General features: G+C 53.5%; 8 protein-coding genes across 8 annotated transcripts; 5 read left to right on the top strand and 3 right to left on the bottom strand.

Annotated features, from left to right (window-relative positions):
• Positions 1-347: 347 nt before the first annotated feature.
• On the top strand, positions 348-689 carry PHYSODRAFT_442256 (hypothetical protein; the record flags this gene model as incomplete). Its single annotated transcript, XM_009537018.1, has 1 exon — positions 348-689. A coding segment is annotated over one exon (342 nt), but the record flags the coding sequence as incomplete, so codon positions are not given.
• Positions 690-2,888: 2,199 nt separating this feature from the next.
• PHYSODRAFT_256839 (hypothetical protein) lies at positions 2,889-3,329 on the top strand (the record flags this gene model as incomplete). Its single annotated transcript, XM_009537017.1, has 1 exon — positions 2,889-3,329. One exon carries the CDS (start codon positions 2,889-2,891, stop codon positions 3,327-3,329), a length of 441 nt encoding a protein of 146 aa, XP_009535312.1.
• A 1,917-nt stretch (positions 3,330-5,246) lies between these two features.
• PHYSODRAFT_305597 (hypothetical protein) lies at positions 5,247-5,582 on the top strand (the record flags this gene model as incomplete). Its single annotated transcript, XM_009537016.1, has 1 exon — positions 5,247-5,582. The coding sequence occupies one exon, from the start codon at positions 5,247-5,249 to the stop codon at positions 5,580-5,582; it is 336 nt and encodes a 111-aa protein (XP_009535311.1).
• A 471-nt stretch (positions 5,583-6,053) lies between these two features.
• Positions 6,054-6,389, bottom strand: PHYSODRAFT_524279 (hypothetical protein; the record flags this gene model as incomplete). Its single annotated transcript, XM_009537015.1, has 1 exon — positions 6,054-6,389. The coding sequence occupies one exon, from the start codon at positions 6,387-6,389 to the stop codon at positions 6,054-6,056; it is 336 nt and encodes a 111-aa protein (XP_009535310.1).
• A 4,358-nt stretch (positions 6,390-10,747) lies between these two features.
• Positions 10,748-12,391, bottom strand: PHYSODRAFT_256813 (hypothetical protein; the record flags this gene model as incomplete). The annotated part of the gene is made up of 7 exons (XM_009537014.1): positions 10,748-10,979; positions 11,045-11,070; positions 11,146-11,175; positions 11,283-11,494; positions 11,837-12,027; positions 12,099-12,289; positions 12,350-12,391. 7 exons carry the CDS (start codon positions 12,389-12,391, stop codon positions 10,748-10,750), a joined length of 924 nt encoding a protein of 307 aa, XP_009535309.1.
• A 313-nt stretch (positions 12,392-12,704) lies between these two features.
• On the top strand, positions 12,705-13,283 carry PHYSODRAFT_524083 (hypothetical protein; the record flags this gene model as incomplete). The annotated part of the gene is made up of 1 exon (XM_009537013.1): positions 12,705-13,283. A coding segment is annotated over one exon (579 nt), but the record flags the coding sequence as incomplete, so codon positions are not given.
• A 654-nt stretch (positions 13,284-13,937) lies between these two features.
• On the bottom strand, positions 13,938-14,582 carry PHYSODRAFT_305595 (hypothetical protein; the record flags this gene model as incomplete). Its single annotated transcript, XM_009537012.1, has 2 exons — positions 13,938-14,461; positions 14,516-14,582. 2 exons carry the CDS (start codon positions 14,580-14,582, stop codon positions 13,938-13,940), a joined length of 591 nt encoding a protein of 196 aa, XP_009535307.1.
• Positions 14,583-16,322: 1,740 nt separating this feature from the next.
• Positions 16,323-22,317, top strand: PHYSODRAFT_352669 (hypothetical protein; the record flags this gene model as incomplete). The annotated part of the gene is made up of 6 exons (XM_009537011.1): positions 16,323-17,634; positions 17,717-17,798; positions 18,560-18,680; positions 18,762-19,284; positions 20,163-20,280; positions 20,378-22,317. The coding sequence occupies exons 1-6, from the start codon at positions 16,354-16,356 to the stop codon at positions 22,315-22,317; spliced, it is 4,065 nt and encodes a 1,354-aa protein (XP_009535306.1). The 5' UTR covers positions 16,323-16,353.
• Between the last annotated feature and the right edge of the window lie 102 nt (positions 22,318-22,419).

The raw sequence follows: 22,419 nt of genomic DNA, 5'->3' as shown, positions 1-22,419 counted from the left end.
TGACAAAAATTGATAAAAGTACCCCCATGGCTAGGCTTATCGTGTGCCCTGGGGCCTGTCGGCACCGTTGACCACCGTTACCGTCTTACCCCGCACACTGCGCCTAGGCGCTCTATTCGAATATTTGAATTTCGAAGTTTGGAGATAAAAATTCGATTATAACGCTAGTTGGAATATAACGCCGAACACCGTTCTCGGTTAAGTCCGGTTCTACTGTCAACCAGTGACTTGGTCCAAGTCGAGTACGGGCGCCCTTGCCACTCGTTCTAACTCCTACGACGCGGACAAGTTCTACAACTGCAAATTCCATTTCAAATTCTGCAACGATGGACGCGAGCAAGGCAAAACAGAAGCGAAAGAGCTACACTATCAAGGACAAACTCGCCGTGATTGCCGAACACGAGGAGGGCGTCAGTGGCAGCGGCTTCCATGCGCTCGGTATCAAGCACGACGTCGCGCCAGGCACGCTGCGAGGCTGGTGGAATGACCGCCAAAAGCTGCATGAAGCCTCCAAGGATCGCCAAGTTGAAATGAGAACGACGCGTCGTCTAGGACCCGGAGGGCGCGGCCCCAAGCACGGCGAGATGGAGGAGCGACTCCACGCCTGGATCCTCGATAGGAATACCAAGGGACTTCGTGTGAAGGACAGCTGCATACGGCTGCAAGCTCAGAACATCTACCGCAAGCTACACGGTCCCGATGCGCCCAAGTTCGATGCATCTACAGGGTGGCTGGCGCGCTTCAAGAAGAGGAAGCAACTCGTCTCTCTCGCCGGCAAACAACGACGCGCACGCTTCCCGCGGATGCTGCAGAGACCTGCCGGGACTTTATCCAGCGTGTGCAGCAGCTTACTGCCACGCACAACATCCAGCCGAGAAACATCATCAACATGGACCAAGTGCCCCGTTACTTTGAGACGGAACCTAAGACCACGATTGCGACGAGAGGCTCGCGTGAAGTTCTACTGCGGTAGGGCGGAACAAGCCACAAGCGGTTCACAGCTACCTTCTCTATCACCGCGGACGGTAAGATGCTCCCTCCGCACCTTCTCTTTTCGAAGTTGAAGAACAAGCCTACTGTTCCAGCCGGCATGCTGGTCGACGTCAATCGCACGGGCATGTGGATCGACGAGATCCTGCTGGATCATGCCAAGACAGTCGTGGGCGGCCGTAAGGAAACCCAGCTTTACCGCGAGCCCGTGCTCTACTTGATCGCCTCGTACGGCTGCCACGTGAAGTTAACGGAGTCGCGCCGACTGGAGCGATACAACGTCGTCGTGGTGATCATCCCGCCCAATCTCACCAACCTCTTGCAGCCACTCGACGTCGCAGTGAATCGCAGCTTCCAGGCGTTCTACAGGGTTAAGTATGACGGGTATATCCGCCAAGCTCTCCAGGACCCAGCGCTACAGACGCGGGCTGGAAACTCTAACGTCCCTACCTACAAATACCGTTGGGCAGTGGACTGTGGCGCGGTGCATTCCCTGGAGATGTGAACCCTGCCTTCATGAAAGCTCCCCAATGTGGCGATTGGTGTTGTCGCGCAAGGTGGTGATGGATTCCCGAGGTTGGGCACCTATTCGCGGAGTCTCGAGGTCTGGTCTACAAAACAAGAACATGGTTTTGGGGTACCCGGCACCTGTGAAAAGGGCATTGCTGCGGTCAAGTTGATCCCGTTCCCAGAAGCACATGGGAATGCGTGCGATCCTTCCCTGAATCCTGGAATAAGGTGGAATTCGGCACGAGTTATCGTCCGGTATTCGGGGTGCTTTCCGGATCGCCCAAGATATTCTCAAGATTGCCACTCTATGGAGCCTGCTATCCCGGACTTGCTGCCCACAAAACTCGAGAAGGCCTTCAACCAAGGTTCCTCCCAGACCCAGACTCAAGAATCACGGGAATCCCAAGACTCTCGCGATGATCTCATATCATCTCAAGATCTGAGGTTTACCCACGACGGCGACCCTTCAAGCTTCGATAAAAATCAGGACCAACACTCTTGAGAACGATCCAGTAGTCAACCCAGCGACCAGGCGTCGCTGGAGAGATCGTCGTTGCATGTAGCCTTTAACCAAAACAGAGTTTGTTTTTCCCTCAAGTGCCGAAGTCGTGTTGGGCCGAAGCCCTGAGAGCGTTCTCCACCAAAACTTCAAAGTTCTTTAGGTAAGGGATCCATTGCGAAAGCCTGGGCGTGAACTTATCTATTCCATATTCTGCACATACGCCGTGTTGGCTTGGTGTGTTATATATTGCGGGAGTAAGCGTATAGTGAGGCTCCTGAGAGCGATTTGTATCGGTATTAGGCTGTATAAGTCGATATTTGATTGAATTGCTGTTCTCCTCTTAGAGGAGTGGTGCGCGTCCACAAGAGTGTCCAAGTGTCTTGGGTTTGCACCCGAAGACTTGGAGATGTGGCCTTAGTCCTGGGCCTAGAGAAAGAAGAGAGGACAAGAGGTATCTGTGTGATTGTATATTGTGTTTAACTCTGTATATTTGGATTGAAGTGTTTGTTGGCGTTGACTGGTGTGGATTCTTGAGTCGCGGGGGTTGATACTAATCGCCGATCAAAAGAACCAACCACTAGGGGATACACAAGCGTGCGCCTGACCAGCGGCGTGCTGATATTTCTCAAGCAGCTCACTGCGTGGACGATCCTAGCTCTCTAGCTCGTGGTCGTCTGCCTATCGAGTCACATTCTCAAGACTTGATTTTGCTCTACCGATCGCAAAAGGCACTCGCGCCTCGTCACAGGACTCTTGACCGGATGGCGACGTGCTCTGCGAAGACATCAAGAAGGCGTTCCAGCTGTGCGGTCTGGTGCCGAAGAAGTCGTTCGACGACGAGAAGCTGCACCCACCGCTCCAGGAAATCCTCGCACTGGACTTTGACATGGAGCGCTGGAACGCGTCCTACAAGCATCTGCTGGAGCAGTCCGACGAGCGAGAGGAGCTTACCCCCGCGGCGCCGGAATGGTACCTTCCTGACGACGAGCGCACGAGTCTCTATTCCTGCCTCATACACGGCCTCGGGACGGTGCGAGCCGACTTTATCGAGGACCTGTGTGACTACATGGCGTCGCCGGAAGACTTAGATGGGCTGGTGGATGCTTCCTACTTGGAATCTATCAGAAAGGGTAGTGCCGATCCTGGAGAGCTTGAGCTCTATTCTGCGTCCAAGCTGCACAACTGGAACATCGAGATCAAGACCCTTAGCACCGACTGCAAGGTAGTATCGACATTCGTGTACACTGTTGACAAACCTGACAAGGTGGTCCAGCTTGTACGCAGCGGTGCATTCTTCGCAGTAAATGTAGACGGCTACTTGCTTTAGACAGAGCGTAAGTCCTGCAATACATACATGCTTGTTTTTGCAAAAAAAGAAAGTTTTATGGCTAATTTTGTAATAATTGAAACAAACCACCAAAAACCTCCAACACAGCCACCGAGGAAAGAAAAGACCCATGCGTTACACACTCGATGTGAACTGCACGCAGGCGGGCTCGAACTCCAGCCAGCAGCGTAGGTGGGTCAAGCCTTCACCACTGCGCTAGAGTTTTGGACCCGAGACGGCATCCTTCAAAGATTGTATAAAAACTCGTTGCACAACGCCTAGGCGCTCTATTAGAATATTTGCCTTAAGTGTTCCAATTCGTTGCATAACGCCTAGGCGTAGTGTGCGGGGTAAGACGGTAGTCACCGTTCGCCACCACTTGCCACCGTTTACGTTTCGGCAAAACGTTCGTTTCCCCGCTCAAATCCTGAAATAGAGCAGTGAGCATCAATACAATAATCAAGTAAGAAGACAGGTGGTTCGAGGGGATGCAAACAGCAATGACAAGAACATGCATCGACTGACAGGATGATTGCTGGGATTAACAGTGTACTAGCATTGCATTAAACACTTGCATTGAAGTAGGAGTGAATACTGATCGTGCTAGTTGTTGTCTGCAATCGCTCGCAGTAGCCCCTTTGTGATGGATCTCCGCAGCGTTTTCTTCTCTTTCGACAGCTTCCGCATGCTGTAGCATGTAGCAGTGCTTGTAGCCGTAGCAGCTCTTGTAGCCGGCGGAATTACTAGTGCGTAAGCAGGCAAGGCTGGTGAACCGTGTGCAGCTTCAGCATGAAGGCCACTCACTACCTTGGTCGACTGGCGCTTGTGTGAAATGCTGCTGTAATACTACTAAAGCCAATGTTGAGGTGCAACTCACCAAAGCATTGCTAGTTGTCGCCAGATCTGGTGTTGCTCCCATCCCCGCCGCAGCGTCAGCTGTGCTTAAAAGCCTAGAGACTGCTGTGCTGATTGCAGCGATATCACGCGACGGCGTTGCTGGTGGGATAGCATCGGCGGCGTCACTACACTCAGTAAATTCGCTCCGGGCAAAGCCTTCTGCGCGTGGGGGCTTAATTTTTGGTCGCGACCATTGTTTGCCGCTGTTTTGAGGGCAGCCCATTTGCGTTTGAGAGCAGATTCGTCCTTGGGAAAATACCCTCACAAAATCGACTTGCAAAATCGTAAACACGGACATACACTTGCGTTCTGCTCTTGATGGTCTTTGTAGCTCGCAATACACCAAACAAATCTATCATCAGCTTCTGCTCGTCAGTATTTTCCTTGCTGGTAGTCTTACGATTGAGATCAAACGAGAACAGCGGAGGTCTGCTTGCGAAGGAGTTTTTAGTACAGCTATCCACCTTCGGGTCCGACATTGATTTAACTTCCCCTCGATCGTTGAGTAGGATCTCCGGCGCAAATGAAAAGCCACATTTGTGTTAAACTCTACCACCACGTTGAAAAGTATCGTCGTGACAAGGACACACGATTTCCACACAGCCCCTTCTCGATCCTGCTCGAACCGGACTTCATGCAGCAGCTCGTACTCTTCTAGCGAAAAAACAGAGGATGGCTCGTATGAAGTCTCCGTCAGCTGCATTGACTCAAAGAACGCCTTCGAGCGAAGGGGGGGGGGTGACTTGGCAACTTTTGCGCTGTTGAAAAATAGTTCCCTTATTGTTTTCTTGTGGCGTCGAGAAGCGGTAAGTGTAGCATCAATGGGTCGCTTTTGAAACACCAAAATATCAAAGTATCATATCACCAGAGCCAGGGGGTTGAGCTTTTGGTACATATGTACCTTTGTATCCAGAAACCCATGGACTAAACAAAACGGAGGGTCAAATCAACTTCAAGCGGACTTTACCCGCAGAGTTCGTCTACACCGCAGTCTGTAAGCTTCACACGTCTTGCTGTGCCATGTCAGTGCACTTTCATCGCCCCTCGCCATGCACCACGCAGCTCTACTCGCCTTCTGGTACCATCGCAAGCAACGCCGACGCCGTGACCGTAAGCCACGCGCAGCATTCCAACTTCGATTCGATTCCGACACATGGGCATTATGTCAGCAACGTGTTAGTGTTCACACCAAATGGAGTCATCGTCATGTGTGCTATCAATGCTCCAGGGGCCATGCACGATTCCCTGATTGCAGAGTGGGGCGGTGTATACGCTAAACTTGAGGACGTTTTTAAGCAACTGGAGCTCGTTGTGTGGTTGATTCGGCTTTTTCGAAAGGAGATTGCCCGTTTCTGATTAAGTCTGCACAAGATCATCTTGCTAACAATCCATCCCCTGCGGAGCTTCGGCGTCTCCAGCAAGCAACATCGCTCCGGCAATCTGCGAAATGGGGAATGCGAGCATTCCAAGCTCGTTTGCAAGAATTAAGGACCAAATGCGTTTCGAGCAGGACGGCGAGCGGAATAAGATCATCTCAAGCCTCGTACTGTTGTACAATTTACGATCTCGCCTCGTTGGGATTAATCAGATCCTAAGTACATTCATGCCGCATCTAGGACCGGAAGCAAACCACTTACTTGATTAGAATTGTGTACTTCATTTGCTAAAAGTAAAAGAAGAAAGCTTTGGTTTTCATTAAAAAAACTTGCTTAACGAAAAAGAGAATTAAAGTGTTCGGTAAATGTAAAGTGCTGCTGTGCGATCGCTCATTAAACTTGACTAATGAGCGTTTGGAGCGTTCGGAGTGCTCGTGTCCGATAACGAATTTCAGTTGCTTCCGATGAGCAGCAGACTCAGTAGTTCTTGGTGGCGTCGGCGGTCCTCTTCTCGATCTTCTTGACGCTGACGACGCTCTGCTTCTCGGTCTTCCTCACGTCGCGCTCGTTCTTCTTCTCGGCGAGCGCGTTCTTCGTGGCGTTCCTGCTCCCAACGTATGCGCTGTTCGTCTGCGCGCTGCCACTCTTGTTCAAGTGAAAGTCGCACCATCGCCATGAAGCGAGCGTCCTCGTCATCGTCACTGCGTGTACTTTGCCCACGCCTGTGGACAATAGGTCGAGCCACATCTAGTTGCGAAGGTGTTGGCACTGGTGATGGCGTTGTCATCGTTGCCGTCAGCCGTGGTGGGGGAGTTGACGGTTGGCCTTGACTGTGTGGAGTTGGAAGTAGGTCCGCTTGAGTAGGGGTGGTGGCTACGAAATCTATTGCTGCCTCTGTCGCAGCATCTTCCCCGTCGCCCAAATCTTCTCGACGAGTCATCTCCAGGCGAATGCGCTTCGCCTGCAAGACGTTCGCAGGAATGCTCGGGTCGCCCGTCGGGATGCGCTTGCGGTGCGGTTTGGCGAACTTCCGCTTGAGCGAGTCGGTGGTCCTATCGTCGCCCACGTAAGCAGTGTTATGGAGAGATGTAACGTAATCCCATTCATCACGTGACAGAGGTAGATGCATCTCAAGCAAGATTGGCCGTTTCGGCATCCGAGAAACCAGCACCTCTTGCCCGCTGCTGGCGCTGTGGTTCTACATCGGCTGCTTGGCTGAGCTGGGTGAGAGAAGTCTCGAGTAGCTGCTGCACCGTGGTTAAGAGCTAGAGCGGAAATTGTAGAATAAAGCATCTTCTAGCGCAGCGGCAGCAACAATATATATTTAGCTCAACGTGCCTCCTGTTCTGAGGCGGCCCGTACCAAATACACTTCAAGCTCGCACGTTGATGAACCTTGGACAAATATAGTCATTTGGGTCGAGGTGCCCCTCCCCAAAAAGGGCCATGTACGGCCGTTTTTTTTCTTCAGAGCTGGACCAGATTTGAGGAATTGAGGTTTCAGGAGCGACCCAATGACAGCATTACTCACACGCGCATTTTCAAAAATTCGTCTCCATTGGTGGAGATCAAAGTCTATGCGTGAGGCTGAGCGGTATTGCGGAGAAATTTGGGGTTGGGACAGCATCGTTAGCGCAAATCCCAATTGAGCCGACTCTGGTAACGCGTCTCGACTTAGCAATGCAGCTTGAGCTAGTTGTATGAAGTTCAGTTCCCCTAAATTTGCATGACGGCCAAACTTTGTCCCAACGCGGAGATTGTAGCGAACAATAGAAATGTCAAGAATTCGCAAACCGACGGGAGCTGACACAGTGCGGACGAGCAGTGTTTTCAAGGCGGAGTGAAATCCTTCGAGTTGACTGGTGGATACGACTCTCACCGTCTTAGCAGCCTCCTCGTACGTGTTATTAGAGACAAAGATATTTCCGATACGAATCTGCTTCGCGTTACTTTCATAACAGCCGCGCCACTCTGCATCCGAGCACATCACGTCCACCAATGCAACACTTCTCACAGCACGCAAAAATCCTTTCTCCATTTCGTCAACGGGTCGCAGCTTGCGACCTACTGTGTGCAGCGCATTACTTAGCTCCTTAGATAACCACTTTCGCTTAGTTGACTTAACCTCCTCGGTTATGCGCTGTATTACATGGCACGGGTCGCAGCTTGCGACCTACTGTGTGCAGCGCATTACTTAGCTCCTTAGATAACCACTTTCGCTTAGTTGACTTAACCTCCTCGGTTATGCGCTGTATTACATGGCACGGGTCGCAGCTTGCGACCTACTGTGTGCAGCGCATTACTTAGCTCCTTAGATAACCACTTTCGCTTAGTTGACTTAACCTCCTCGGTTATGCGCTGTATTACATGGCACGGGTCTTGCTTGGTCGAGACACGATCACCAAACACTCTGCTAACCAGATTGCGAACTCCAGTGGCATCATCACTTACTACCAAAAGCTCAGCATCATCCGTAAACGGTGCAAGCATGGGCTCCACACGTTTTAGTAGCTCCTCAGTTTCAGCATTGCTCTCTGAGCGTGTAAGGCAACGACTAACGATCTGCCCAATTTCATTTTGAGCGAGAAGAAGCATCTTACAGTTTGCCATACCATCACATTTCCCACTGCCTGTCCAAATCTTAAGACGCTTACAAAATTTCACGGAGTGATCAATGCGGAGCGCTCTTCGAATCTTCAAGTGCTTCATGAGATTTTCACACAGAAAACTGTAAATCGTTGTATATCCCATCCAAAACACTGTCAGCGTTTGGGTAGTTGGTGGAGAATTGTCGGAGACATACTGAGATCAAGTTGGTGGGGTCGGAGATACATAGTCAGCATTAGCGCCGAACTCTATCCGCAAAAAGAGTGTAGAGCTTGTAATACCGGCTTGGCCCCGGCACTCCACAGTAGCCAAAGCATTTGACAGCCCATTTGGCGACATAATCCCATCATGAACCATTGCCATAAACTCGTTAGAAAGCCCTCCTTCACCGACAAAACAAAAGGGAAGTGAACCAGAAACTCCACGTGCTTTTGCAAATATGCTGGTGATATTGTAGTAAAACAAGTTCCTGTAGAACCAGCGCATTCGTACCGCACGTAAAGCAAGTCGCACTTCGCGTCAACAAGATCGACCGTACACCGTCGGTCGATCTTGTTGACGCGAAGTGCGACTTGCTTTACGTACTCCTTTACACGTGGCAAACAGTAACAACCAGGAGAAGCACACTCAGCGTTACCCCCATTCAAACACTCAGGGACCCACACAACAATCGGCCGGGAAAAAAGAGGGGCCATGCCGTCTTTCTAGCTCGTTAGCTCCGGGTACAGTACACTTGGCGGGAAAGCACGCTGCGACTTCGCTTTTTGCACTCGCCGTCTGCACTCTTCAGCGTCCATTGTCAGCTTGAACGTTGTGCGGGCTTAGTGTCCACTCCCCACTCTATTTACTTCTGCGACTTTTGGCTAACTTAAGATATTTTAGTCGGGCGGAGTCGGAGATCGGAGCTGCCGGGGCCTAGCGGCCCCGGCATCTCCGTTAAACCCGTGGCTAGAGGCTACATTCTAGTCAGTATAAACCCCCACGGAACTTTATCCTAAATCCAAACTCCTACCTGTCATAAAGTATACCCACTATGAAACTTCGGAGGCCTCGGCAGGCGGTTTATTTTGACCTGCCGAGACACTCCTGTCACTCTGTAGTCTCTATCAATCTTCTTGGCACTAAAGCGCGGGAAATATGACCGACCAATCAGAGCACTCAGTCAGCCATCACTCACAGGCTCAAGGCAGTTAGACTTTGGCCGGAACCTGCCCGAACGCAGTCATTTCGCGATCTCACAAATGTTGTCCTCGCAGCTCGTAAAGTCGAGAAGAGCCAAGTTGAGTTGTCGATCGACCTAGCCCTCAATGCTGTCGTCCTTAATACTCCAGACCTATTTGTGGAACTTAACCAAGACTCTCTTAGCGGTTTTACCCTGCTTGAGAAGATCTGGTTGCAATTTCGCAATTTGCTCTGCCTCAACTGGCGAGAAGAAGAGGTCGGTGTCAATAGCCGTAACAGAAGGAGGAGCAGGCGTACACGTCGATGATACTTTAACGTTACGCGCTTGTTGGCGCTTCCTCTTACTGCTGTGATTGTTACCCTTTTTTGTAACGGGCCATGGACCGACTCCAAAGATCGAAAAAGGCAAGGGACTACCACCGGGTAACCAGGGACAGTTATACTTCTACAATGTTCCGCGTTAGCAGACACAATGTAGGCGCCCTGTTACTGAACCGACTTCTAGTAGGGGTCCAATACAACTTCAATGGTAAGGTGATATTCGGTCTAGGCGGAGGCCAAGCCCCAATGTGGTATTTCCACCAGCCACACCGCGTGCCGTACCCACTTCTTTGAAGTGTAATCATTACAAAAACTGCACGTTAGCAACCTAGAGCGTCCCAACTATGTGGCTAGCTCCAATTGCCACAGGTCATCTCGCTTCGGAAGGTATCCCCTACGAGCAACCTAGTCTTTAACTTAAACCGATACTTGACACGACAAGTGCTACTATGTCACACAAGCCGATACGAAGACCCAAAGCTTGATGAGCATAGTGGCGGGCGCTTGAAGGACACTTGAGAGGCAATTGGAAAGTTGAGAAGTGATTGATTGATCCGTTAGTTTAGCGTCGGCGCGCCGCCACCGTGTAACCAGTATTCTTGGCAACCAGGACACGTAAACAAGTACCCAAGTCCCATCCAAAAGTCGATCAATCTCAAATCCTAGACGAATTCTTATCTACCAATGAAAACCTACTAATTCTATTCGTAGCTTGGCCAAAATTTGCGACTTGCGTCTCATAACCAAAAGTCCGGCTGAAAAACTTAATTGTTGCACATCTCAAAGAGTTACAGCCAATGAGGTCGCGCAAATTGCCATATTTATGCGTCCCATAATCAAGTTTACCCTTGAAACCAGCCCGTAGGGTAGCGTATAATGAATATACCGTAAACCACGGGTTCACTGCAACGTACGGGTAGAGTGCATCACCCCGTAAAAACACCAAAAAAGGACTCTTAAAGATTTAATCATAGGGGTGACACCCCCACTCTGTGCCACATAAAGTATGTTATTCACAAAAAAAGGTAAAGAAAATTTATTCATCGCATACAAGTGGCGCATTGCTAGCCGACACATCGGGAACCCGGAAGCGGGCACTGCGGTCTCGGGGGCCGGTTGGAATCAAGCCGGCCTTGATGAAGCCGTTGGTAATCACCGTGGCAGGTACTGCGTCCCAGGGTTCGACCACAAGGCGTGACATCAGGGCTCGCTTCTCGCGCGCAGTCGCCGGAAACGGGTGCTCGAGATGATACTGCAGGTACGCATTCCTTAAAAACGTAGCACAGAGTAAGTAAATGACAGCATCAGTATAATTAAGAATAAGAGTACGTACGTGATGTGGTTCTTGAAAGATGAAGGCTTTCAAGACATATGCCAGTCACCCCGGGAGGCACGAACTCGACCTGCGTGCAGCATTCTTGTTGCAAGGCGTACCGGACCGACGCCATCTTGTGGGTCCTTAAGCTGTCCAGAATCAGTAGTTTGCATCCGTCGACTGACGGCTTCCAACCTATAGTGAAACCAAGTCAAATTAATAAATGTCAATACACGTAGCATACCAAAACACGTACCCTTTCGATCCAGTCCAGCATGACCGTGGCGTCGCAGTACGCGTTCGTCTGCACGGTATGCTCGACGGACGCCGCTCTAATAGCAGGGCTGAACACCTCTTGGGATACGGGTCCGCCGGGCACACCTGCAAAATCAACAAACGGAGGCAGCTTCTCGCCCGTGGCCGACGCAGCAAGGAACACGGACACTCTGAAGCCGTTTATCGCGCTTCCTACAGGTACGTTCAAAATGTTAGCAAAGTGTCATAGCAAACTGAAATGACATCCTTACCTTTCACGACGTCGACCGTTTAAGCGCCCACAAAGTCAACCGTGGTGCGTCCATTCATGTCAATATAGACAGCCGTTTGGTCCATGTTGTACACTGACGCATACTTGTCGGGACCATTGACGTGAGCCAGAATCCCATCATCCTCTACGGTACGCAGGATAGAGTGCGAAAACACATTCGCAACTTCCTGTAAACATACATAAGTAGTCAAATAGTTAGACAACAGTAATCACCTTCAATTGAACAAAACCGTAGCTTATCTCCATATCCGACCGTTTCTTACGGCCCTTGTGAGTAATCCGCCGCACCGTCAGTCGATTGCGCTTGAGGAAACGGCGGATGAACATCAAACTAGCCGCCCGGGACCGTGACGCGAAGAGGGCGGGAGCGAACTTCGAGTGCATAAGCAGTAGGCAGTTGGTAGACACACAAAGATATTTATTTTTGCGCATGTTGGCAATCCACTCGAGTAGCCTACATACGTTTAACGACATCAGAATACAATTAGAAAAATTCAAAAGGCATACATGTTTTGAGAACCATACCTCTGCTCGAGCTCAGGCTGCTGCACGAATACGTGAGCACGCGCATTGGGGCCGGCAAAGCACTGACTGGGGCTCGATTCAGCGATACGACTGGCGTCCTTCTTCCAGCGATGAAGAGTCGACCAGTCGACCCCAACAGCAGACGCAACTGCCACTACAGTCGCACTTGTCGCCTTAAGCAGCTTGAGAGCCTACATATACAGCAAATATTAGCATAGCAGTAGGTGCAGAACCTTAAAGTAAATACATACTTGTAGTTTTTTCTTGTTGGTGTTCTTTGGGCTTCTGGGCATGTTGCGCGCGAAAAGTAAAATAGCGGATGTCATTTGCGCGGGCGGAGGAGGGGTTGTTGGTTCAGGGAGCGAGTTGACTTTTACGTGTAAAAACTATGAAAAAAGTAATAGACAAGGACTTTTTACCCCTGTTACAATGAACCTGTGGTTTACGGTAAATCATGCATCACTGTATAACGCTGTACAGTGTAGACTGAAAGTAGGCCACCGGTATGTGGAATGACGCAATCCTCCTCGATCACGCAAACACGGTCATTTGCAGCAGAAAAGAAACCCAATTGTACAGTCAGCCCGTTTTGTACATTATCGACTCGTACAGACGAAGGCGGGGAGCCCGAAAGTACCGCACTACTCAGTGGTCCCGCAGTGGGTGCTGGACTGGATCGCCACCAAGGACCCGAAAGAGATCAAGAAGGCGTTTAGGCTATGTGGGCTTGTCGTGGGATCTTCATTTGACAAGACCTCCCTGCATCCTCCGCTGCGCGAGCTTATCTCCTCTAGTATCGACATGCATGAGCGGCATCTGCGGTATCTACACTTGGTCGGCGACGACGAAGAAGATGAGAGGGAGCCGATATGCCTTCAACCGCCAGCCTGGTATCTGCCCGAAGACACGCACTCAAGTCTGTTTTGCTGTCTTAGGCACTCTCTGGCAAGCAGTATCGCGGACTATGCTCACGTCTTGACGAGCTACATGCGAGAGCTGGATGATCTGAAGGGGTTATTCGATGACAACTACATCACCTCGCTCAGGAACGGAGAGAGAGACGGTAGCGAGCTCGAGATTTTCGCAGCGGCTCAGCTGCATTCCTGCAATATTCAGGTAAAAACGCCCAGTGGACTGTTTATTTTAATTGAGCGCCTAGGCGGCTGGTGCGCGGTAAGACGGTAGTTATTGTGTCTTTCACCCGTTTTGGCAAATCGGGTGGTCCAAGATCCGATATATCGGGCCCGATTTGCTGGAGGGCTCCGATTTAGCAGGAGGGGCTGAGGGAAGCAAACTGTATCTGGCCCGATTTGCGTCGGGGGGCTGCGAGTTGCGAAGCAGGGGCCAGAAATTCCGCTTTTCGCCGGCAAAAGGGACCGCCGCGAAAACATGTGTGGGGCCCTCTCATATCGAGGTTGTAGCGGCCGTAGATGATCACACAGGTGATTTAGCTCCATAGTGCTATGAAGTGGCTATATACAGTGTACTATTGTTCCCAATGTCTTGCAGATCTAATGCGTCATGAGAGGTGAGGAGGTATGGCCAACTTGGAATGCCTCCCCTCTGAGCCTTATGCTACTAACTCAGGTCAGATATTGCTAAATTGGACTAACCGATCATGTAGAAGTTCCATTTTATATAAATCGGACTCCGAGATAACACGTCAAATCGGCGGCAAAATATTTGAAAACCCCAATAACCTGTTCCTGCTAAACGGATATGGGGCAAGTAAATGAGGGTGTGGACCCTTGAAAAGGTTAAGTAAAAATGAGTGCCTCAATGTTAGGGGGACTTCGTCCCAATAAAGATGAGAAAATTTCCAATGCATTGTTTCAATATTTAGAGCTTTCGTAGCCCTCCCACAGACCACGCAAACAATGCTGCGCACTGCAAAGGATCGTACGCACGCGTCGAGCAGCGCGAAAACGTCTTGTTCTCGGCATAAACCCAGCTGCCCGACACGCACGTCGTCTCCGCCACGTTCGGGTTGTTGGTCGATCTAATGGCTTTGATCTCCTCGATCTCAGTCAAGCAGTCGATGTTGCCGCACACCTCGTCGAGGTAGAGGCGGTAGAAGTGTGAGTACACACACTTGTCGGCCACCTCCACGCACAGCGAACGGCACGGAGGCAGCGGCACCGTCGCGGAGGCGCCAGTGCTTGCACAGCTCACACGCGTGCCGTTCACGTGTCGCTGGAAGGTGGTGGCCACCCACGAGAGGCAGTGGAAGTTCCACACGAGCTTGTGGCATGCAGCGGTGTCCTTGAACTGCATCTGGGTGCCGAAGGGGCTGAGCGCGAGCGTCTTGGCGTCCAGGTCCTCGCACACGCCCTGCTTCTCCAGCTGCGTCGTGGCCTCTCTATCTTGATGCAACAGAAGCAGACGTTAGTCAGGGAGATGACCAAGCAGCAACATACGTCGTAGTTGAAGCCGTCCGCACCTGGAGTAGCCGGTGATGGGGTCGAACAGGTACTGGCCGTTCATGATGGTGCAGTACTTGAGCCCGGCGCACTTGACGCACTGCTGCGCGTTGAAGGTTCCGACGGCGGCAGCAGCGGCGCCTCTCGCGGACAACGCGACGATGGCTGCGGTGGTGGTGAACAGGCATGCCGAAAATACGATATATATCTATTTTTCTCAAGTTAACGAAATACGTATTTGTTTGTATACCAAGAAGAGAAGAAATAAATATCTGAAGACCCGGTGCTGACGCAGTAAATTATTCAGTAAATTGCTGCACCTTCATGGGTTCTTACTAACACTGCCTACGGTCGCCACATCCGTGTTAAGGTTGCTGAACAACATCATTTTAGCATAAAGGGAAAATTTGATGGCGTTAACACAATGAAAATTAGGGGAAAAACTTCTCAAGCATGAAGGATATATTCAACCGCAGAAATAAAATCTAGAAGTTTTGATCTAAAGCTGGAATAAATACCGGATAAACCAAGGAGGTATGTATACCTACAATAAAATATTGATTCCGAAATACAGATATATTTCCGGGCGTATTTATTTTTCGGGATCCCTGGTGGTGAACATAGCGGAGTGGAATCCGCGGCGTTGGTGTAGTCGCGGTCGGCGGCGCAAGCGATGTTGAGGTGGCCAGGACGCCACGTCGCCAGCTGCTGGCGAGTGTGAAGGATGAGTCGCCGCTTGTCATTGCAAGTACATGTACATTCGCGGTGGAGGACTTCCCAACGGGGGAGGAGCTGCTAAACGCAATCAGCCCAAGTGTCGATATCACGCGGGACTTCCGGAACAGAGTGCGGCGCTGCAGAGACTCGAAAGATCCTGACGAGGAGAGCTCGAATCTGGCGGTACTGGCATCCAACAACGCAAGGCAAGCAAGCGCCTGCGGAGCGATGCTTTGGCTCACCGGAGAGGGGCCTCAGAGCTGTGGGGAATCGGACGGTGGCAATGAAATCGGCAGCCTGGACCCCGTGGTAAGATCCCGCCAACGGCCAGCCGCCGGGTACAGGTGACGAGCCGTCAATCTTCACCACCGGCCGCGCACGTACGTCTTCCCGAAGCTTCGCCCTCCACGCGCCCACGGTTCCCCAGTGGTCCGAGACCTGCAAGGCGATTGAAGCACCGCAAGGACAGTGTCCGAGAGCGAGCGGACGGCGCGAATCGCGTTTGTCCGCCCTGCCGCGACGACGATTTACTCGACACGCAGCTGTGGCCAACTCGATGGCTATCGGCGCCCGCTGGCGCGTGCTCGCGCAGCGAACCATTGGGCCTCGTCATGGACACTCGTGCAGAACACGGCTGCATTGTTAGCGGATCCCGTCGGCAAGCGCACCTGATCTACGAAGTACCCATGTTGTGGTACATTTTCGAGTGGTGTGCGGGTTTTGTGCCGTGTGATGGACGGGCGGCTGAGGTTGCCCCTCTCCCTTATGGCCCTCTTTACGGCGGTAGCCTCCGAAACCAGCATAGTTTTACAATATCATTTAGAGCGGGGAAACAGGATAACGAGTACTTCCAGTATGTACAAATCCCTGCAGTTAAACATCTTCAACGTGAGTAGATATCGTGGTAGAGAGGGCGGCTCGTAATCAGGCCCGCGAGAGCCGATGGCTGCATCGAACAACAGCCGCGCTTTACAGCAACCTGCGCGCAACGTCGGCAACGTGACTGGCGCTGACCAGTCAAGCGCTTCAGCATCTCAGAGCTGGGGCTGGTCCATTCGCCAACTCGCGCCGCGCCGTCCGGGCCCCGCAAGATCGACAGTAATACATCAGACACAGACATGCAGGAGAACCGCCCCGAGGTGGCCGCCTACTTTGAGGCGCTGCTGCAGTCGCGGCTGCACAGCCCGCCCATCCGCTGCGGCTACGCGGGCGACGACAAGGGCAAGGCCATCTACGCCGGCCGCGTGCTCAAGGCCGGCGAGCCCATCTGGACCGAGGCCCCGTTCGTGGCCATGCAGCACGAGGACAACAAGGAGTTCGTGGACTGCTGCGACAACTGCTTCGTGCCGCTCGTGGACAGCAAGGCCTGCTGGGCGCGCGTCATGACGAGCAGCAGCAGCGAGGTGGAGGGCGAGGCGGCCCCCGCCGACGAGGCCGCGGCCAGCGTGGCCGACTTCGAGGAGTCCATCGCGTTCCTCATGAAGGAGGGCGGCAAGTCCCCCGAGGAGAGCTACTTCTCCGTCTTCACCATGGCCGAGCACCAGGTCAAGTGCAGCTGCGGCGTCGTGTACTGCACCGAGACGTGCAAGCAGATCGCGTACGCGCAGCACCACGCGCTGCTGTGCCCGCACTCGGAGGAGCGCGACAACGCCATGGGCAAGTTCCTCAACCACACGCTCGTGACCAACGAGATCTTCCAGCTCGCGGCCAAGGTCGTGTCCAAGATCCTGCTGCTCTTCGTGGCCACGCAGGACATGGCCAAGGCCCGGCAACCGGTTGACATGTTCTGCAAGCTGCCCTGGTGGGAGGTCGTCACCTCCGAGGACGACCTGGAGGAGGGCGAGACCCTCGAGCAGTACTGCGACAAGTTCCGCTCGCTCATCGCGCAGACCCACGAGCACTTTATGGCCGGCCTCAAAGAGAGCCTCGTGCACTTAGAGGCGCAGGGAGAGCTCAACGGCCTCACGGTGGACGCCGTGCTGTCCTCGTGCGACGAGATCCTTACCGTCGACTTTTTCAGCTGCGTCGTGGGCATGTTCGAGATGAACAACATTAGCATGGAGATCGACCACCCGTTCCACGCGCTGGGCGAGGCGTTGAGCGAAGCGAGCCCCGAAGACAAGAAGGACATGCCGCCGGTGCTGTCCCGCGTCAAGGCGGCGCTGGAGAAGTTCGCGGAGGAGCACAAGCACACGCTCTGCAGCTGCGAGGACGAGCACGAACAGGAGCACGAGCACGACGAGGAAGAGTGCTACGCGCTGGACGAGGACTTTGTCGGCGTGGAAGGCACAGCATTGTTCTCGGGCATTTGCACAATGAACCACAGCTGCGACCCCAACTGCACGGTGCTGTACACAAAGGACGGAGCTGCGCACGTTTTCGCCGTACAAGACATCCAGGTAAGCGCGCGTACTTGTCGGAGCTTCTTTTTAACTTCACAAGCGGGAAGTGCTAACGCTGCGACTGGTTGGACAATGTCAGGAGGGCGAGGAGCTGTGCATTTCGTACATTGACGTGGACCAGGAGGTGGAGGAGCGAGCGGAATGCCTCCGGTATGCACATCGTCCAGTTGCCGCGTGTGGCCCCACTGTGGAGTTTTCGTACACTAACTTTATGTCCGATCGCTCTGTCTGTTGGTGTTGGTGCCCGGCCAAGCAGGGAGTACCAGTTTGTGTGCCATTGCGCGAGGTGCGAGGAGGAGCGAAAGGCATAGGCTTAATCTTGCAATTCAAGTGGAGGAAGTCGGCTGGCCCGCTTGTGCAGGCCTCGCAGCTCCTAGTTACCACACGTCGTCCCGCCGCAGCCCCTCAACTTCGCTCTACTTCGCGTTCTGTAGTTTTCTGCTCGTGGACGCGTATGGCTGTTTGTGCCGTCTTCCAAGAAGATGAAAAGAAAAGAGTCTTCCAGGTACCAAGCGAGGCTCCAGTCATCTCGCTTGGGGTGTTATGAACCAACAAATTTTAAATTGCCTAAAGGTTTTGCTGGAACAGCAGCCCCCGCTCAGCGGATTGCTGATCGGATCAAAGTGACGACAGGATCTCCCAACCCCTTCAACTCGTTGTTCGGAAGGGTCACTCTGTCGAAATCCTTGGTGACGCTACGTGCGACTTGCTTGCCTCCGCAGTGCGGCAGCTCCATCGCCTGCCATGACAAGCGGCGACGGCGCAGTGGTGACTCATCCTTCAGATTCGCGGACAGCTGGCGACGTAGCGTCCTGGCCACTTCAACATCGCTCGCGCCGCCGACCGCGACTACACCAACGCCAAGGGCTCCGCTGCGCTATGTTCGCGATTGTCTCGGCCATCGTCGCGTTGTCCGCGAGAGGCGCCGCTGCTGCCGCCGTCGGAACCTTCAACGCGCAGCAGTGCGTCAAGTGCGCCGGGCTCAAGTACTGCACCATCATGAACGGCCAGTACCTGTTCGACCCCATCACCGGCTACTCCAGGTGCGGACGGCTTCAACTACGACGTATGTTGCTGCTTGGTCATCTCCCTGACTGACGTCTGCTTCTGGTGCATCAAGATAGAGAGGCCACGACGCAGCTGGAGAAGCAGGGCGTGTGCGAGGACCTGGACGCCAAGACGCTCGCGCTCAGCCCCTTCGGCACCCAGATGCAGTTCAAGGACACCGCTGCATGCCACAAGCTCGTGTGGAACTTCCACTGCCTCTCGTGGGTGGCCACCACCTTCCAGCGATACGTGAACGGCACGCGTGTGAGCTGTGCAAGCACTGGCGCCTCCGCGACGGTGCCGCTGCCTCCGTGCCGTTCGCTGTGCGTGGAGGTGGCCGACAAGTGTGTGTACTCACACTTCTACCGCCTCTACCTCGACGAGGTGTGCGGCAACATCGACTGCTTAACTGAGATCGAGGAGATCAAAGCCATTAGATCGACCAACAACCCGAACGTGGCGGAGACGACGTGCGTGTCGGGCAGCTGGGTTTATGCCGAGAACAAGACGTTTTCGCGCTGCTCGACGCGTTCGTATGAGCCTCCGACAGCGTTGGCTGTGTGCAGCGTTGTCAGCGTGGTCGTGGTTGCTATCTTCACTGTGGCCGGATTTTTAATCCTGTGATGAGAGGGGCCTCATGAGGCTACCGGTGAGAATGGTGAGAATAGACTGGAGTTGTTTTGTCGGTTGTCGCACAACAGGCTTTTGCATCGTTCGTGCTAAGGTTGTACGGTGCGCAGTTGCATTCCGCCGTAGGGATATGTGGTGTTGTACTTGGTGGCGGTGGGGTCTGCAAGGGACTTTGCTTTTTGAAAAACTGTGTGATTGACCACCTTGGGACGAATTTGCGGCAGTCCTCATCGAGGACTTCGAAGTCGTGGTAATACTCAGAAGCATTTCTTAGTTGTGGTAATGCGAAGAATCAGCGCGGACGGAGTGGAAGCGAAAACTGGTACCGATGGATCAAATTGTGGAGCACTCGAGGCTCACCGCGGACGCTATTCGGAATCGTTGAGGGAATGGAGATCAATAAGCTTCCAGCGCGCTAGCAGCATATCGCGGTTGGGTCTATGCTGTGTGGCGTTGAATCGCACCAACACTGCTATTCGCACGACCGTAGGAAAATGAGTCACTCGGACGAGTTTGTATTTTGTTCATAACAAAAGCTTGTTTTCTTACGACATGTACTAAGCCAACATCGGAAGTCGCCCACAGCATCATAGTGCCTGGTGCTTGCGCTACGTTTTTGTTTTTTGCTTGCTTAGTTTTACAATAGGGCTAGGGTAGGACGTTGTTTCTTTGCGGATTTAGCACGCGTCCGACTTCCGAATTCGAGGCCGGGCACAGGCAAAATCGCGCTCGCTACGAGACGCCAAAGCCAGCAAGAGAAGGAACTGCCAGCCAGACAGCCCAGACAGCCCCGTTCCGGCCCTGCGAGCCGCTTCCAGCAGCAGTTTCAGTGGCCCCGAACCGCAGAGGCGATGGACGACGACGTGGACGCGGACCTGGAGCTGAGCCTGCCGCCCTGGAAGGCGCTCAAGTCCTCGGCGCTCAGCAGCGCCAAGAGCGGCGGCCTGCGCGCGGCCCAGACCGACCGTACGTGGGCCACGTCTCCCGCCTCTCCTGCCTGTCGGCCACGCCCTGGCCACTCTGCTAACCCCTTTGTCTATGTATCTGATACTTTGGCCCGCAGTGAACCGCTACTCGAGCGTGGCCGCGCCCTACGGCCCGACGGACCCCGTGGCCACCACGTACTTCCAGGTCGTCATCAGCAAGGCCAAGGCGCCCATCGTCTGCGGCGACGCCGGGCCCGTCAAGGGCAAGGCCATCTACGCCGACAGAGACCTGCCCAAGGCCACCAGGATCTGGACCGAGTCGCCGCTCGTGGCCATGCAGCACGAGCGCAACCGCGACCTGCTGCCGTGCTGTCAGTACTGCTACCTGCCGCTGTTGGGCAACGCCCAGCGCCAGTGGCGAGAGATCGTCTCGAGGTACAACGCACAGGTGGGGCGGCCGTCGGCCAGGAGTGATGGTGGAAAGACAACCACGACCACCGCCGCGGCCACTGCATCCAGTGATCTGCACCCTGTGGACGTGGATGCATTGGAGAAGGCACTTCGACTCCTGCGTATTACGCCCCAGAGCTGCGGCATGGCTGGACCTGGGGCCCAGTGCCCGTGTGGCGAGCTGTACTGCTCGAAGCTCTGCCGCATGCGCGCGCTCCACGAGTACCATGCTATTCTGTGTCCGAGGAACGACCCGTGCTCGGCCATGGGGGAGTTCCTCGAGCACACGCGCCACACTAACGACATCTTCTTGCTTGCTGCGAAGGTCATCGCCCGCGTGCTGTCGCGGTATCTTGTATGGCGCGACATCGTGAAGGCGCGTGAGCCAATCGATATGTTTTACAAGAAACCGTGGTGGGAGGTTGTGGTCGTGGAGCACGACGAGTCTGAGCCGCTGCCGCATCCCTCTCGCAACAGCGATGAGAGCTCGGGCCAGACCACAGTGAGCGGCAGCGATGACACAAACAGCGATGACGGAGGTAGCAGCAGTACAGAAGACAGGTCACCAAACGACCCCAAGGCTGCCTCCCCTGGGGCCAGCAATAACGCTGCAGCACATACACAGAACCCTCGACAGGGGTACACACAGGCGATGGAAGAGGAGCAGAAGCAGGATGGAGAGTGGATAGGAGGAGCTGGTGGCCCCGCCCATGGATCTACGAAGGCGCAATGTTTACAGGAGGTGCTATCGATGACGCACCAGCTGTTCGTGGACGCGCTTGAGTGCAACTTAGTTCGTCTGGAGCGTGAGGGTCAGTTACGCGGCGTGACGGTGGAAGAAATCTGGCGTTGCTGTTCGAGCGTGCTGAACTTCGAGTTCTTCACTGCTCAGATTGGGCTATTCGAGATGAACAACATCAGCATGGAGGTGGACCACCCATTCCATGCATTTATTGACATCCTGGACCCAGATGTACAGAACGATCTAGCAGCGGAGGATATGGGCCACAGCGACGACCAGACCAACAATATGTCTCCAAGAGTACAGCCCCAGCTAAGTGACGAAGACCAGACTATCATTGCTAGCGTACGGCGCGTGCTGGGGTGGGAAGAAGAGCGATTACAGGTGCTGCAGACGCAGGAGCGACTCGAAAGAAATGACGGCGAGTTGGACAGCGAATTCGACCCGTTGATGCCGCTGGGCTATCCCAGTATCGAGGGCACCGCGCTGTTTCCGATTATCTGTACGATGAACCACAGCTGCGACCCAAATTGCACGGTGTTGTATACGAAGAACGGAGACGGACACGTGGTGGCTATCCGCGATATCCATAAGGGCGAGGAGCTCTGCATCTGCTACATCGATGTCGACATGGACGTGCAGATGCGTGAGGCGAACCTGCGCGAGTACAAGTTCAAGTGCTTTTGCTCGCGCTGCGTCCAGGAGCGACAGAGTCAGCGACCAGAGCCACGATCCAGCCCCGCGGCATCGAGTCGAACAAGTCCGGTAGCATCTCAGAGGGTCAACCCTGCGGCAGGACAACAAGGAAGTGACCAGCCCAAACGTCCAGCGAAGTCGCAACAATCGAAGAAATCTAAGAAGAAGAAAAGCAGCCAAGGACGGTGAACTGGTACGTGACCTGGGGTTCGCTGCTTAGGTCGCGACTTGGAGCTAGGACAACTTTGTGTTAGACTGTAGTATTGGCGCTTTTCCGCACAGGGCGAGTTT

The sequence above is a fragment of the Phytophthora sojae genome, assembly GCF_000149755.1.
Source record: "Phytophthora sojae unplaced genomic scaffold PHYSOscaffold_10, whole genome shotgun sequence".
NCBI lineage: Eukaryota > Oomycota > Peronosporomycetes > Peronosporales > Peronosporaceae > Phytophthora > Phytophthora sojae.
The sequence above is the reverse complement of the archived record's forward strand: the minus strand, read 5'-3'. Positions and strand labels throughout refer to the sequence as shown.